Raw genomic sequence first — 11,856 nt, 5'->3', positions numbered from 1 at the left:
ATTCCTAGCACTTATATAGCGCCTTACATGCCCCAGTATTTCACCATAATAACAATATTAGTATATAATAATTCCTAGCACTTATATAGCGCCTTTCATACCCCAGTATTTCACCATAATGATATTAGTATATAGTATTTCCTAGACCTTAGTTAAAAAAATGTATTTTATGTATATGATTCTCACACAGAAACCAACATCCTGTACTGGTCTCACACAGATACCAGCATCCTGTACTGGTCTCACACAGAAACCAACATCCTGTACTGGTCTCACACTGAAACCAACATCCTGTACTGGTCTCACACAGAAACCAGCCTCCTGTACTGGTCTCACACAGAATTTTCTTTCTCAGGTAGTTCAAGCACACTGTGTGTTCCTTAGACTAAACAGGACTATTGGGAAATTCCTTTCATGAAATAATTTTCACATTGAAAACTCCAGATTCATTTAAATGGCATTTTATTACTGTTTAAACAAGAAGACAAAAGATTAGTTCCACACTGAGCTGATAGATAAATTCTTTGAGTTCTTAAAAAAAAAGTAGTTTGTCTCCCCTATGAACTACGGGGCCAGTTTGGGTTTAACCTTTAGTACAGTTACTCCTCGATTTAACGGATTTCAGATTTAACGGACGAACTTCTGTGGTTCTTATGTCGGTACTGCCCCGTTATTGTCTGGTTGATGTGTCAGTACTGCAGTGTTTCCCAGTAAGAGCCTGGTTGATGTGTCAGTATGCAGGTGTTTCCCAGTAAGAGCCTGGTTGATGTGTCAGTATGCAGGTGTTTCCCAGTAAGAGCCTGGTATACAGGTGCAGTGCTTCTTCAGTCAGAGTGTTGTGTATATGATGATATGAGATGATGTCGACTGTCTTGTCTGCTGTTCTATTTATATATACTGCACCTGAGAGACTCATGAGAAACACTTTTCACTGTACTATGCACTGTTAGTGAGCGTTAGTTAGAGCTGCTTCTTTAGTAACTGTACACTATATCATACCTCTGTCTTGTGTCCCTAACTTCAAACAGTAACAGAAATCCTGAAATTATCTACACATGCTTTGCATCTCAACAGTATAATATTTCACACAAGCTGCGTGAGATCACCGATATGCTGGAACCTCTTGGCAGCACTGTAGTGGTTCAGGTGGTACACAGTAAAAAGAGATTTATTAATGCCCGAAGGGTGACCCCAAGACTGAGACCCCAGCTGAGTCAGACCACGGGCACCCTGCTCACAGCTGAACCCCAGAGTCAAAAATGGAGTAAAAGCTGATCACACAGGAACGCTAGCTTGCAAAAGCACTCTATCCCATGACTCGTATCAGTTATTAAAAGGGTAAAAAGCTGCCTCATAATGTAGTCTGTTTTTTGGTTACTTAATTGAAGGACGGTCCAGTTCGGATGTCTGCTGAGTTGTTTCAGGTGCAGAAATTCCATTCAGGATCCGATGCGTCTGTTAAACGGAAGCAGAGATTAATGAAACACATTCATAGAGCCGTCCGAGCAGAACCCAACATTGTTCACTCAGCGGCTCGGGTTGGAGTTTTAGAGTCTGCAAACACATCCGCTGGTTTAACATCAAACCGGTTCCAGTTTAGAATCGTCCAGCCAGTGTAAGGGGCATGTTAACTGCATGGCAGCATAGGGGTGCAGGGGTCAGCATTGCTGGGGTGCTGTCTGTGTGGAGTCTGCATGTTCTCTCTGGGTTCCTGTGGGTTTCCTCCAGGAGTTCCGGTTTCCTCCCACAGTCCACAGACTGGCTGGGGAGTTAACTGGTCTGTGAGGGGCTGGTGTCCTGTCCAGGGTGTGTGTGTGTCCTGTGAGGGGCTGGTGTCCTGTCCAGGGTGTGTGAGTGAGTGTGTGTCAGTCAATGGTGTCTTACCTTAACTTGTTGGCACCAGTACATGTCCTGCAGAAAGAGAAAGAGAAAAAGGTTGAGGAAGAACACACAGGAGAGAAACTCTTCGTCCAGCCCGCGCACTCAGGGGTTGACTGTGCAGTTTGAATGCCACTGATTTACGCGGTTCTCCCCATCGGTCGTCTTCGTCTGCCGGTGAGTGAGAGGGGGCTGGACCACACTGCTGTTCTCTCCCTGGTTCTCCTGCGGTCTCCCTCTGGAAAACGCCGCCTCTGCCCGCCTCGCCGTACCTGTGGATTTCTTCCTGTAGTAGAGTCCTCCGGCCAGGGCGAGGCTGAGACCCAGAACGAGCCCCGAGGCTCCGATCACGATCTGGTTCCGCTGGGATCCGGGGGCCGGGGGCTCTGCAAGGAGAGGACAGAGACCCCTGCTCCTCAGTCTGGCTCGGGGTGGGAGAGCAGCTCCCGGACCGCGCGCGAATACACACCCCCCCCCGACCCGCGGAGAGTCGCGAGACAGGCGCTGCCTCACCCCTGGGAGTCAGGGGGTCCCCTCTGGCTCACCCTGGAGCCCCCCAGAGGGGGTCGAGGTGGCGAAGTGGGGTTCACTGACCCCCCCCAGAGGGAACCGGGGTGCCGAGGCAACACGAGAGGAAGAACGAGGAAGAGGAGGGGACTCAGGCCAGCGTGCCGGCGTGCTCAGGGCTGAAGCAGGGAGGAAGAGGAGGGGATTCAGGCCAGCGTGCCGGCGTGCTCAGGGCTGAAGCAGGGAGGAAGAGGAGGGGATTCAGGCCAGCGTGCCGGCGTGCTCAGGGCTGAAGCAGGGAGGAAGAGGAGGGGATTCAGGCCAGCGTGCCGGCGTGCTCAGGGCTGAAGCAGGGAGGAAGAGGAGGGCGCCTCACCCCACGTGATCTCCAGGGGCGCCCTGAGGCCGCTGTGCTCCACCCTGCAGGCGAGGGTCTCTCCGGGCCTGGGCACGAGCTCCAGGTAGGTGTGGGTCTGGTAGTGCCAGTCCCCGTCCGCCAGCAGGCCAGTGGAGGTCACGTCCCGCGTCACCGGCGCCCGCCCCCTCAGCCAGGTGACGTTGACGAGCTGTGGGTAGAACCCCAGCACGTGGCAGGCCAGCGTGGTGGGCTGGCCGGGGCCCCCCGCCCTGCCCTGGGAGATCCTCACCGAGGGCGCCACTGGCAGGGAAGACCAGGCCACAGCACAGCGGTGAGATCAGAGCCGATCAGATCTCTTCAGCAACCCTGGACACTCTCTCTTTTCACAGAGCCCAGACCCCACCCAGACAGGGGGAGAGGCTACCTGCACACATTCAGTGGAGCTTGTATTGCAAAACAGTCCCCTGAAAGGACCAGGCAGACCAACGCAAGCAGAACCCAGCTTGTTGAACGGGGATTACACGATCCTGAGTTTCCTCATGACGATCACAAAGCCGCTGTGGGTGAGTCACAGGCGGGGCGAGCAGCAGCTGTCTGATCTGTGACGAGGCCGTCAGGGGGCCCACAGACAGGGCAGGGCGCTGTGGTCCTCATCAGATCACTTCAAGACCCGCAGCAGCACGGAGGACGGCCCTCTGAGCTGGGCTGGCCGAGAGCCCCGTTTCCAGCTCCCTCAGTCTGCCCGAGTGGGGCAGGAGCAACGATTCTGAGCACAGGATCCTGAATTCAACGCCTTTATTTTGGGGGAAAGTTTTGTGAAATAACCCGGCAGTGTGCCAGCGAAATAAACACTGCGACTGGCAGGCATGGCGCAGTGAGAAAGAGCTCGGTCACGGTCGCGAGAGCAGCGGGCGGCGGACACACACAGGCCGGCCCACGAGAGCTGAGGCTCACCTGTCTTCTCCAGGATATGGTCGTAGGCGAGCTCAAGATTGGGTTTGCAGAAGGTGTTCCTGATAGTCACCACTCTCGCCTTCGACTGCGGATCGCTGTTCCACCTCTCTGCGACCTTCGCCCCGTACTCAGTGTACCCCACAAACTGACCCGCCCGGCTGTCATAGTGAATCAACTCCTTTCTCTCAAAGACATAACTCTCAACGTAGACGACGTCATCCGGGCTCCTCGAACTGAACTGACACGAACCTGAAAACTGGTAGACATGTCCCTCTGAAACACAGAACAGACATCGTCTTCAGTGTCATGATGTCCAGCAGGTGTGTTACAGTCAAGCTCCATCGCGGATTTCGTTTTTATTTGGCCACTGGTTTCCCAGCAAGAGCACGTTTGCGACACATTAGAAATCGACGTACTGTAGATCCGACACAACCTTGTTATTCTCAGACTGTCAGACTGGGTTTGAGCCCCTGGCATTAGAGAGAGAGAGTCTGTGTTCAGTGAAGCCCCAGGACCTTCCCTGGGCTGTTCATCAGCTGCAGAAGAGCCACACAGGTTGTTCAATTGCTGTTTGCCCGGGCCAATCGAGACAATCTGATCTGAAAATACAATGGGGATTTCTTGACGATGGCCAGACCCCTCTCTGCTCTCCTGATGCGGCCCAGAGTTCCGCACAGCAGCAGCACAGGTGCAGTCTCCTGTCTTTTGGATGCAGTAACACTGTTACGTGTTCAGTGGTGCTAGAAAGTTTGGGAACCCTTTCCCACATTTCTGCATAAATTTGACCTAACGTGATCAGATCTTCATCTAAGTCATGAAAACAGATCAAGAGAACCCTATAAAACACATAACACACAAAAGGATATACCTTTTCATTTACTGATTGATCAAAATGATCCGGCATTAAATGTCTTTGTCGGAAAAAGTATGTGAACCTCTAGGATGATCAGTTCAGTTAAGATGAGGATCTGAGCACATTTTAGGTTAAATTTCTGCAGAAACTCAGAACATGCTGGCACCTATGGACACACCTGTACGTACTGCTATTGCAGGTACAAACTGCAGCATTAGTTTGTCCTTATTAGTAAAAAAGTCACAAATCATTTTCGTTCCAGAACTGCTGTCAGTTTGAAAAAACAGTTTATTCTTGAGACGTTCCCTCCATTGTCTTTCCTTCAGCTGACGACCTGGCTGCCCTGCTGCTGCAGTTCCCTGGAGTCGTCTTGTCCCTTACTGCAGGTCCAGTCTCCCGCGCGCCACACCAGGTCACTGTTGCACTGAAAGCCGTCCCCTGTCCAGCGTCCCGAGGGGACTGTACAACGCGGCGAAGGAGGAGATCCAGCTCAGGGGTCAGGGGTCTGATCTGGACAGCAGTCCCCAGAGCCTCCGGGACAGGGGCCTTCTCATCCAGCACCCGGAGAAGACCCCCCCCACCCTAAAGTGGCGGTTCTGACGACACAGCGGCACCAGCCTGCACCTGTACCCAACGGTGTCAAACCGAGATGGGTCCTGGCACACTCGACCGCAGCGAGGGGCTGTACAGTTACTTCCTGCTGCAGGTGTACAGCGGACTGCCTGAACACCCTCTCACTGGAACGTCAAACGTCCCTGCTAAAAATGTGTTTTATGTTCTGAAAAGCACGTGCATTTACCCGCGAGATAGACAGATAGATATTTGTTTCATGACAAATTTGACGTTTCTTCCAAATGTCATCGTTCTCATGTTTCACAGGAAAACATGTGACTTACCCACTCCACGGTGATCTCCGTGGCCCCAGTGGAACCCTGAAAACACAGCCAGCAGCTGGAGACGGCACAGGGCCTGTTGAGCCCACATCTCGAGAGCAGGAGCAGTGCTGAGGAAGTGTGCAGGAAGAGGACAGGCTGCCTATTCTTCCTCTCTGTGAGGTAAATACAGAGCACCAATCAACAGGCGCTGAGCTGTTGCAACATCTGTGTCTGAGGGAAGCAGCTGCTGAAAACTAGGCTTGCTTACAGTCCCTGCACATACAGTACAAGACACTATAGTTCCTCAGACTTCTGGAGCTCTCCTCTGGGCTCTCCCCTCGGAGCTCTGGACAGTAACGGGGATCCCCTCCTGCTCCACCAGTGTGTACCCCACCTGCATGAGGCTCCAGTCCTCTCACACACAGCAGCTCTCAGGGGGAGGAGAGCAGAGGGATGAGGCCAGTTCAGAGAGGGGGGTGATCAGGAGGCCATGATGGGTCAAGGCCAGGACACTGGGGTGACACCCCTATTCTTTTCAAGAATTTCTAGATATTTATTTTACCTTTTTTTATGCAATTATTTTTTTATTTTGCCCCTATTATTTGAATTTCTGACAATTTAAATTCCAGACACGTCTCAAGTCATTTTATTTTGTATTTGTTACATTTAGCCCATGTTTTACTGCGTGTGTACTATACAGTCTGTTGTTCACTCAGGACAGAATAAACCTTTACCAATGAAGAGGACAGAAGCATTGCGATACAACAAGAGCTACTCAATATCCTCATATATGTGTCAAATATGAGATTACTGTTGTTGAACAGGAAAGGCAATTAAAAATCATTAAGCTGAATTCTCTGTGAAATAGAAGTACTTATCACATGTGTTTACTTTTGCATATCTAAGTACTTAAAAACAATTCTCCATGTTTCTGTTGAGTAAACTTTTACAAAATCAAATTTATTTTCTTAATCATTGTTTTAAAGAATTTACATCAATAAACTTTAAAGAACAAATATCACATTACTTTCCTCACAAAATGCAACACATTTAATGGGCGATAACTCCTTGTAAAATGTTCCAATCCGTTATAAAAACGTCTCTATCGTCACATCTTCTAACGAGTTTCTGATGCACAGGCGAAGAAAAGGAAAACTGGGGCTCATTTACTGTACCTCTGTTTTTCTATTTCTACATGGAAGTACTTGGCACAGTGGTGCAGTGTTTAGCATTGCTGGGCCCTGGGTTCAGTTCCTGGGTGCCGTCTGTGTGGAGTCTGCATGTTCTCCCGTGTTGGACTGGTGTCCAGGGAGGGGCTGGTGTCCAGTGTTGAGCTGGTGTCCAGGGAGGGGCTGATGTCCAGTGGGGGGCTGATGTCCAGTGTTGGACTGGTGTCCAGTGGGGGGCTACACACTTCACACCAGTACCTGCTCTCAGTTGCAGCTGCTGCCCTTGATGAGGAAGAAGGTCCCGGCTGCCACTCCCAGCAGCCCCAGGGTCAGGCCCGCCACGCAGAACGCTGTCGGCCCGATGTCAGACTCTGTCCCCGTCTCCGTCTCCACCTCTGTAGTTGGACAAATGACATGATGACACAGTCGCTGTCCCCCTTGTTGAGCAGGGTGGCCCTGTCACCCCCTGCTCTGGCTCTCTGCAGAGGGACACACAGGGCTTCTCTCCAGCACGTTACTTCAAGACAGGAGCTTGTGTTTGACGTGCAGAGCTGATTTCTAACACTGGTCAGTGAGACGGACTTGTCACTGTTAGAGAACATCTTTCATTTACTGAAATCACTGCTCCACGCCCACAGCTCTTCCCAGGACACGGAATCAGTACAAACCTCTTATCTCGTTCTTGTCACTGTAGCGACACAGGCAACACTTAGGGAAAACACAGTCCCACTGGGGGGACTGTCTGAGCGCGTCTGTCTCGCCGAGTGAAGCGTCTCTGGACGGCGGCGTCAGAGGGAGCCCTGCACTCACCCCAGAGTCTGGCGAGGGGCTCGGGCAGGGCGCTGTGCTGCACCTGGCAGGAGTAGACGTCGCCCAGCCGGGGTGTGAAGGGCAGGAAGGAGAAGACCTTGAAGCTGAAGTCTCTCCCAGAGAGCAGTGTGGTCTGGGTGACGCCCTCGGTGACTGGCCTGTCGTTGTGGGTCCAGGTCACCCCGATACCCATCGGGTGGAAGTCCGTGACGGAGCAGATGAGCGTGTTGGGCTTCCCCAGCTCGACGCTGTCTCTGGGGTACACCATCGCAGTAGGCGCATCTGAGGGCATGCAGAAATGGTCTCACCATGCTGGATGGACGAAGGCACTGATTACATCATCCACAGTTTCCTTACTGACACAGCTCTGGGCTCCTCATTCTCAGTTGTCAAATTACCCTTCAGACCTGGGGAGTTCATAGTCAATCCTTGTCTTTAAAATCACAATGTAGGAGAAACAGATGAAAGTTATGGTCCTGGGTCAGAGTGGTGACCTCCTGTCTGCTCTGGTCTGATGATTGTTAGATCTCACCCAGCTGTGTCTGGAGAGAAGCCAGGGTATCGGCTTCAACCACAGGGCTGGGCAGCCTGTTCCCCACCCCCACCCCTCTCTGTGTACAGAAGAGCCTCCTGTCCTGACTGGAGGAGCTCACCCAGCTGTGTCTGGAGAGAAGCCAGGGTATCGGCTTCAACCACAGGGCTGGGCAGCCTGTTCCCCACCCCCACCCCCCTCTGTGTACAGTAGAGCCTCCTGTCCTGACTGGAGGAGCTCACCCAGCTGTGTCTGGAGAGAAGCCAGGGTATCGGCTTCAACCACAGGGCTGGGCAGCCTGTTCCCCATCCTGTGACACCCCGCTGTAAGGATGCTTCCCAGCAGAAGGACAGCTGGTGTGGACGAGGCACAGGCTGAGGTATACGTGTCTGGTGTAGAGCGGTACAGGTCTGAAAGCACGACGCGCTGGTGGAGTAAGGAATGGGGGAGACGATAAATAAAACAAGACTGTTGCCACCTCACCCTTCCTCTCCGGAGGGTATCCTTCGGCCTTTGCCACTTCCATCAGGCTGTTTCTGCAGAGCTCCCTGCAACCCAGGGCCAGCGTCACCCCCTCCCCACCAGGGCTGATGGGGTCTGCGAACTGTGGGAGCGTCATGACCATCTCTTCCCGGTCAAAATCCATGTAGGCGACCCCTTCCCCATCCAGCTGCAACTCACTTAAAGTTCTAGTGACGTTGGACTGGCAGGCAGTTAAAAGGAAGCCACGATGTAGAACTGCAAGAGAAACCAAAATAGTTTGATCAGATACGACGCAGCTTCTTCAGGTTGTGCTGCCGGTTCACAGCAGGAGCGTTCTGCGAGGTGGACGGACGGGTCTTCCCTTGTCCACTCTGCTCGCAGAGTGAGGGCTCTGTGACACCGCCACACTTACCAGGAAGATCCAAGCTTTTGCAGAAAGGTGACAAACGTGCAAATAAAAATATCCCGCTCAAGTCCACACGACAGATTATGATAAATGATCCGATATTACAATGTTGTTTTGTTTGTTTGCTTGTTTGTTTTTGGTAGAGTAAGAAAACAGTGTTTACTTACCATTAGCACGAACCCCACACCAGGCAGCTGCCAGAAACACACCTAGGACCTGGAAGAATGTCATTTTGTTGCTAAAGTCCTGGATCCTCGAACTGCTCGCTGATGAAAACGTATAAAAAGTTCAACCTGACTCTCAGCAGCAGAGAGGTGGAACCCCTCCCTCCCTCTCTCTCCATCGGCCAATGAAAAAAACCGAAACTGTCCCACACTGCTGTTGCTAAGATACTCCTGATTGCAGGCTCGTATTTATAAACTATTCGTCTTTAAATCTGCATTTGAATTAAACCTTAATCACAGAAATGTAACCTAAAAATATTGTGGATCTAAAGAAGATTGAAACATACTGAGACCGAGGAGAGAAGTTTATTAACCACACGTTGGTACTAAATTGTCATGGACTGCTTGAACTGCTGAATACACTTGACTACAATACAGCTGAACTGAACTAACAGTACTCTCAGTACTACCTCAGTACTCTCACAATAATCTCACCATACTCATACAATACTCTCACCATACTCTCAACTGGACTAACAGTACTCTCAGTACTACCTCAGTTCTCTCACAATAATCTCACCATACTCATACAATACTCTCACCATACTCTCAACTGGACTAACAGTACTCTCAGTACTGCCTCAGTGCTCTCACTGTATTCCTATCACTCTCACAATACTCTCAACTGGACTAACAGTACTCTCAGTAATACCTCAATACTCTCATGGTATTCTTATCACTCTCAGAATACTCACAATATTTATACAATACTCTCACCATACTCTCAACTGGACTAACAGTACTCTTCAGTACTACCTCAATGCTCTCACAGTATTCTCATCACTCTCACAATACTCTCAACTGGACCAACAGTACTCTCAGTAATACCTCAATACTCACGTATTCTTATCACTCTCACAATGCTCTCACAATACTTATACAATACTCCTACGATACTCTCACCAAACCCTCAACTGAACTAACAGTACTCTTCAGCACTACCTCAACGCTCTCACGGTATTCTGATCACTCTCACAATACTCTCACCATACTCCTGCGGTCAGGGTCCTCCTCCGATCCTCTCCAACGAGCAGGTGAGTCGGACTTCATTCGAACCGGCAACCTCCCAGCCACAGGCGCAGATCCCGAGCCCCCAGAGCCAGCGCCACGCCTGCCCGGCTCGATCTTACGCTGGAAATGGGAGAGAACCCTAACCTGTCAGTGAGGCGGAGTCATTCAAAGAAAAAAAAAAATCCTTAGAAAAACAAACAGATTTCTCAAAAAGATGCGTCATAATTATCGGCACCCCTGTACTGAGCCCGTTGTGAACCCTCCCTTTGCCAAGATAACAGCAGTTATCATGCTGGGTGAGGTGGGAGAACACACACATACAGGGACCTGAGACCGCTCCTCCGTACAGATCCTCTCCAGTCCTCGCCCGTGGACTCTCCTCTTCAGCTCAGCCCGCAGGTGTCCAGTGGGGTTTCTGGGACGGCCCAAGGCAAGAGCTTGATTCTGAGCCCGTTGTGAACCCTCCCTTTGCCAAGATAACAGCAGTTATCATGCTGGGTGAGGTGGGAGAACACACACATACAGGGCCCCGAGACCGCTCCTCCGTACAGATCCGTACAGATCCTCTGCAGTCCTCGCCCGTGGACTCTCCTCTTCAGCTCAGCCCGCAGGTGTCCGGTGGGGTTTCTGGGACGGCCCAAGGCAAGAGCTTGATTCTGAGGCCGGCGAACCCTCTCTGTGTGGACCTGGAGGTACGGTATGATCTGGACCGCCGTCCTGCCGGAAGATCCAACCCAACGCGGCCCGGTCCCGGCCCCCCTGGCAGGGGCGGCCAGGTTTCCACTCCGAAATCTCCCGGCAGGCGATGGAGCCCACCGCGATGCCGTGCATCCCGACGAGATTCCCGGGAAGACGACCAGGCCCACGCCTTCGCCGATCCACTGCCGCGCTTCACGGGGGGGATGGGGTGCTTCCCCGCACGACCTCGACTCTTTTCACGCCACAAATCCACCTCTGGGGTCTGCTGGCAGAAAGCTCTGTTTCTGTCTCACCCGGCCACAGAACCCGGCTCCAGTCAGCTCCAGCGATGTGTAGCGAACTCCAGGCGCTTGTGTTTGTGGTTTGGCGAGGGCGGAGGCTATCCTCTGGCATGCCTGCCGAGTGTCGCCACCTGCTGGCATGCAGGCGGCGTCCAATTGTAGTTTTTGGGGACCTGGTGACCCCGGGACCCCAGCCAGCTCCTGCAACCGTCCAGCTGTGACCCCTGAGGAACGTTTGGCCTCTCGAACCATCTTCCTCACTGTGTGAGTGGGGGCAAAACACACTGGCGTTCACCACAGGCAGGTTCACCACAGCTCCAGCTGTTAAAACAAACTTAATTACCGGTATTTTCAGGTGTGAAGCCGTCTTTTTAATACCCATTGCCTGATTTATGAAGGTGCACAACCTTTTGTCTCTGATCTACCCCCTTGAGCTCCGGCCCTGGAGAGACACGCCTGACATCACGAGGGACTCTGTCCTACTGATCGGACCCCCGCTGACACCCCGACACCCCCACAGCCCTCTCCCTCTCCTGCTCCACGGCTCCCCCTGGTGGGGAGAGGAGGGAGGGGCAGTGGAAACGAGGAAGGGCCGTGGATCCCGCCTGTGAGCCTCAATCTCAGAGCTGGGGCCCATTTTTCAGTCCGCTGTTGTTTTTACAGTCTAGCTGACAGAACGCAAGCAGGTGGACTGTCCCTGGAAATACCCCGCAGAGCGAAGGGCGAGACCCGGACGCACGCAAGCCTCCCGTCCTGTGATCCCGGGCTGAGTTTTCCCAACGGGACGAACGCTGAAGTCCCTGAAAATCCCAACGG

The 11,856-nt window shown here is 52.2% G+C and overlaps 2 protein-coding genes across 4 annotated transcripts; both read right to left on the bottom strand.

Moving 5' to 3' along the window:
* Nucleotides 1-445: 445 nt before the first annotated feature.
* On the bottom strand, nucleotides 446-5,584 carry LOC138243413 (class II histocompatibility antigen, B-L beta chain-like). 2 transcript variants are annotated; one of them, XM_069199014.1, is made up of 6 exons: nucleotides 5,447-5,584; nucleotides 3,698-3,970; nucleotides 2,762-3,043; nucleotides 2,151-2,264; nucleotides 1,885-1,911; nucleotides 446-1,455 (listed from the first exon to the last, which is right to left on the bottom strand). In XM_069199014.1, exons 1-5 carry the CDS (start codon nucleotides 5,532-5,534, stop codon nucleotides 1,886-1,888), a joined length of 783 nt encoding a protein of 260 aa, XP_069055115.1. In that variant the 5' UTR covers nucleotides 5,535-5,584; the 3' UTR covers nucleotides 446-1,455; nucleotide 1,885. The 2 variants fall into 2 exon arrangements, with proteins under 2 accessions (XP_069055115.1, XP_069055116.1); XM_069199015.1 differs by having other exon boundaries at nucleotides 2,762-2,951.
* Nucleotides 5,585-6,055: 471 nt separating this feature from the next.
* Nucleotides 6,056-11,307, bottom strand: LOC138243410 (H-2 class II histocompatibility antigen, A-Q alpha chain-like). 2 transcript variants are annotated; one of them, XM_069199008.1, is made up of 6 exons: nucleotides 11,053-11,307; nucleotides 10,037-10,180; nucleotides 8,993-9,041; nucleotides 8,420-8,674; nucleotides 7,405-7,686; nucleotides 6,056-6,989 (listed from the first exon to the last, which is right to left on the bottom strand). In XM_069199008.1, exons 1-6 carry the CDS (start codon nucleotides 11,290-11,292, stop codon nucleotides 6,859-6,861), a joined length of 1,101 nt encoding a protein of 366 aa, XP_069055109.1. In that variant the 5' UTR covers nucleotides 11,293-11,307; the 3' UTR covers nucleotides 6,056-6,858. The 2 variants fall into 2 exon arrangements, with proteins under 2 accessions (XP_069055109.1, XP_069055110.1); XM_069199009.1 differs by having other exon boundaries at nucleotides 10,584-11,131.
* Between the last annotated feature and the right edge of the window lie 549 nt (nucleotides 11,308-11,856).

The sequence above is a fragment of the Lepisosteus oculatus genome, chromosome 14 (genome assembly GCF_040954835.1).
Source record: "Lepisosteus oculatus isolate fLepOcu1 chromosome 14, fLepOcu1.hap2, whole genome shotgun sequence".
NCBI classification, from domain to species: domain Eukaryota; kingdom Metazoa; phylum Chordata; class Actinopteri; order Semionotiformes; family Lepisosteidae; genus Lepisosteus; species Lepisosteus oculatus.
This window is presented reverse-complemented; position numbering and strand designations above follow the sequence as displayed.

Coding starts and splice junctions, on each gene's coding strand:
- LOC138243413 (XM_069199014.1), bottom strand. CDS start 5,534: ATGTGGGCTCAACAGGCCCTGTGCCGTCTCCAGCTGCTGGCTGTGTTT. Junction 3,044..3,697: donor CCATATCCTGGAGAAGACAG/GTGAGCCTCAGC, acceptor CTTCCCTGCCAG/TGGCGCCCTCGGTGAGGATC. Junction 2,265..2,761: donor GCCCCTGGAGATCACGTGGG/GTGAGGCGCCCT, acceptor CTCTCCTTGCAG/AGCCCCCGGCCCCCGGATCC.
- LOC138243410 (XM_069199008.1), bottom strand. CDS start 11,292: ATGGTTCGAGAGGCCAAACGTTCCTCAGGGGTCACAGCTGGACGGTTG. Junction 10,181..11,052: donor GAGCCGGGTTCTGTGGCCGG/GTGAGACAGAAA, acceptor TCCCATTTCCAG/CGTAAGATCGAGCCGGGCAG. Junction 7,687..8,419: donor ATACCCTCCGGAGAGGAAGG/GTGAGGTGGCAA, acceptor GCATGCCCTCAG/ATGCGCCTACTGCGATGGTG.